Consider the following 3417-nt stretch of genomic DNA (forward strand, 5'->3'; position numbering starts at 1 on the left):
AGCCTCCCCCCTCCCACCTCCCACCTCCCACCACCTGCCTCCCGCCTCCTGCCTCCCACCACCTGCCTACTGCCCTCGGTGAGTGTGGAGCCTGGGCACCTGGGGCTACTTCACCGGCTCCTGGGGTGGGGGTTGGACCCCAGGTCTGTCACATGCACTCCAGGCACAGGGGCCCTTCGCAGCCCAGCCTTGCCTCCTGGTGGGAGAGCCAGAGGTGCTCTGACCCCAAGAGCTGAAATGATGCATAAATGGGAGAGTTGGGGTTCAGGCTCGGAAGGTTCAAGCCCGAATTGTTTACAGGGATGTCACATTGTCCCCTGGGGTCCCCTTAAAGGGGTGGGGCGGGGTCCCCTTAAAGGGGTGGGGCAGGGCCCCAGGGGGGTCTCTAAGGGAGCAAGCGGGAGGCCTGGTGCTGCGGGCACAGTGCCCGGGCGTGGCTGCCACGCTGGGTGCGGTTGAAGGTGATGCCAGGGATCAATAGTTGATCCTATCAGCAGGGATGCTTCTCAAATGCAAGGTGTTATGTGTCTGCGTGTTTTATGATTGGGAATCTGTGTGTCCGTCTGTCTGTCCATCCATTGCCCCAGGCCTGGGGGGACAGGTGTCCCAGGACAGGCGGAGTCGGCGGGATGGCTGGTCACGTGCTTTGTTTCTCCATCAGGGTGAAGCTGGTCCAGCCGGCCCCCCGGGATTGCCCGGAACAGTAAGCGTCTCTGCTTCTAACCTTTCAATTCCTAAGGCATCGGGATGCCCCGTCACCCCTCCCCCTCCACACACCACTTGGTTATCAACATCTTTTCAATAGATTACCAGCAGCTGGACCTACTCCACGGTTTTAGTCCAAAAATCCTTGTCAGCCTCCAGGGTCCACCTGTGCCCACCCTTTTATCCTGCCCAGCAAGCACATTGCCACGTATCAGAACACTGGCCAGGCCCTGAGAACACACACCCACCTGGCACAGTGGGGAAACCGAGGCCCAGAGACAAGAAGCCATGGGCACGTGGGGTAAGCCAGGCATTGCATAGTCAGAGGGAGACACTGCAGCCACAGAGCAGCCTGATGAGCCTAGAGCACGGGTCACAGTGATGCTGTCAGAGACCAGGGTGCTTCGGGGAGCGACGAGGGGCCTGACCTGTATTGGAGGGTCAGAGGGGAAGGGGGTCTTTGTGTCTTAACTTTCAAAAGAGCCTGAAGGCTGGGCCGTGGTTCGTTGGATAAAGGGGGAGCGGAGGGTGTTCGTGGAGGGGGAGGGCGTATGGAAGCTTGGAGGCTGGAGGATACATGACCCGGGGGATGACGGGGGTGTGAGTGCAGCATGGGCGGGCGAGGCGGAGGCCCTGCCTTAGTCCGGGGGTCTCTCCCTGCGGAGATAGAGAGTCTGCATGAGCTGGGCTCTGTGCCCAGAGGCCGAGCCCACGCCCTGGTTCCCACATCACCTGGTCCCTGCGCGAGACGCTGACGGCGGGAAGCACGCAGTGACGGTTTGTGCCGAGCCGGCCCAGGTCCCCATACTCAGCCCCAGGTTGGGCACCATATGTGCTGAGCCGGCACAGCCATGGGTGAGCCTGAGGCGGGCGGTGAAGGATTAAAGAAGACAGACAAGAGAGGAAAACTGGGGCCAGGTGGAGCACCACAGCCTGCAAGCCGAGTCTTTATTTTATAGCAGATTCCACAAGGCAAAGCAAGGGCGAGGTCAAGATGTTTACAATGTTCTCGCAGGTTTCGAATCCACTCAATTACATGCACCTGGTCAAGCTTTGTTTACTTGCTGCACCTCCCGCAGCCCACACCACTCAGCACGTGGGCCCACAGGTTCAGGCCATAAGGTCAAGCTCACAACCATAGCCTTTGGCTATCATTGTACTGGGACTTGCACGTGGCTTTGCCACGAGAGGATCGTGCCCTCTCATCAGTCCCAGGCTTGAACCTGTCCAAACGCTGTAGCCGCTCTCTACAATGATCCAGTGTCCGGGCGCGGCTCTATTACACGCACAGGTTCGGCCCCCCGCCCCCAACACACCCTGAGAGGAGGATGTTTCATCCCCGTGTTACTGCTGAGGACGCAGACGCTGGCAGGTGTCAGAGGTCACGTGGGTTTTAGGTGGGGTGCCAGGCTTGAGCTCAGACCCTGTGACGCCAGGATTCTGGCATCTAACCACTGTGCTTTCCTGCCTTAACCACAGTGCAGGGGCCTGAGGGAAACGTGGTTCTAATGGTCAGGGCTGGTCATGAAGGACGCGCGGCGGCTGTGTCCTGGGCTCAGTCCCTCAGGGCAGGTTTCAGCACGGATTCACGTCTCTCGTTTCTCTCGTTCCTTCCAGCCTTCCTTCTTCACCCCGCACCCCAGGATGCCAGTAAGTAGAGCGGCTCCTTGGGGCCCTTGTCTGTGACCCGCCGGGTGCTCTGGGGGCTGGGACTCAGCTGGGTCCTGGCTCTGCCCACCATGCCAGTCACGGCCAGCTCGTGCTGGCAGCCGTGGGAACAGGCCGTGTGAGGAGCAGGCTCCGTGTCCAGGGGCCTGGAGGTCACCTCCCCCAGGCCCAGGCCAAGGGCAGACCCTCGGGGGTAACCTCCCTCTTCCCTCCACGCGGGCGCTGGGGGTGTGGAGGGAGCGGGATCATGTGTGGGGGGGACAAGAGTGGCCGGGTGAGGCACCTGCCAGGGAGTTGGCAGTAACGGGGACCGGGGAGGGGGCAGTGAGAGGATGGGCCTGAGAGAGCTGTTCAGAGGACAGCAGAGCCTGATGGACGGTTGACCGGCCGCCCAGGCTCCCTGACGCAGATGCTAGAACGCAGCTCCCCGAGCAGCCGGGGCCCTGGGCACTCTTTGCAGCAGTTCCCGTTGGTCTTGCCGGGCTCTGGGTGGGAGGGGCAGGTGAAGCCACACAGGTGAGTGTAGACCTGCCACCAGAGCTGCCCCATGGAGGGCGTGGCCCGCCGGGGGTTCAGTTACCCCGAGGGGCCATTTTTGACCTGAGGTCTGAAGGATGAGTGAGAATCTGTCAGAGCGGAGCGGGAGGAGCCGCCTTGGTGGGGGCGGGGCAGGTGCACGCAGAGGGCAGGGGGCCCTGGGTCTGCCCTACCTGGTGCTTCCCCACCAACAGGGAGAGCAAGGACCGAAAGGAGAGAAGGGGGACCACGGCGTGCCCGGGGAGCCGGTGAGTGCCCCGTGCCCACACGCCCCAGGCCCCCACCCTGAGCGAAAGGAGAGAAGGGGGACCACGGCGTGCCCGGGGAGCCGGTGAGTGCCCCGTGCCCACATGCCCCATGCCCCAGGCCCCCACCCTGAGACAGGACGTCCGAGGCCCCGCAGCCCCAGGTCTGCACTGCACAGCCCGCCCTCAGGAGCCCAGCTGAGCCGAATGTGGTCCCTTCCTCCCCCCATCTGTGGATCTCAGCTCTCTCCCCCCCCCCCCG

General features: G+C 62.6%; 1 protein-coding gene across 1 annotated transcript in view; it reads left to right on the forward strand.

The window, feature by feature from the left end:
- The window catches only part of COL22A1 (collagen, type XXII, alpha 1), a 127911-nt gene that overhangs the window by 77612 nt on the left and 46882 nt on the right, over positions 1–3417 (forward strand). Inside the window, exons 32-34 of the mRNA XM_014549017.1 lie at positions 662–703; positions 2323–2355; positions 3105–3158. Of these exons, the coding sequence (XP_014404503.1) occupies positions 662–703; positions 2323–2355; positions 3105–3158 (129 nt within the window). The remainder of the gene's footprint in view (positions 1–661; positions 704–2322; positions 2356–3104; positions 3159–3417) is intronic.

The sequence above is a fragment of the Myotis brandtii genome, unplaced genomic scaffold, assembly GCF_000412655.1.
Source record: "Myotis brandtii unplaced genomic scaffold, ASM41265v1 scaffold532, whole genome shotgun sequence".
Classification (NCBI taxonomy): Eukaryota; Metazoa; Chordata; class Mammalia; order Chiroptera; family Vespertilionidae; genus Myotis; species Myotis brandtii.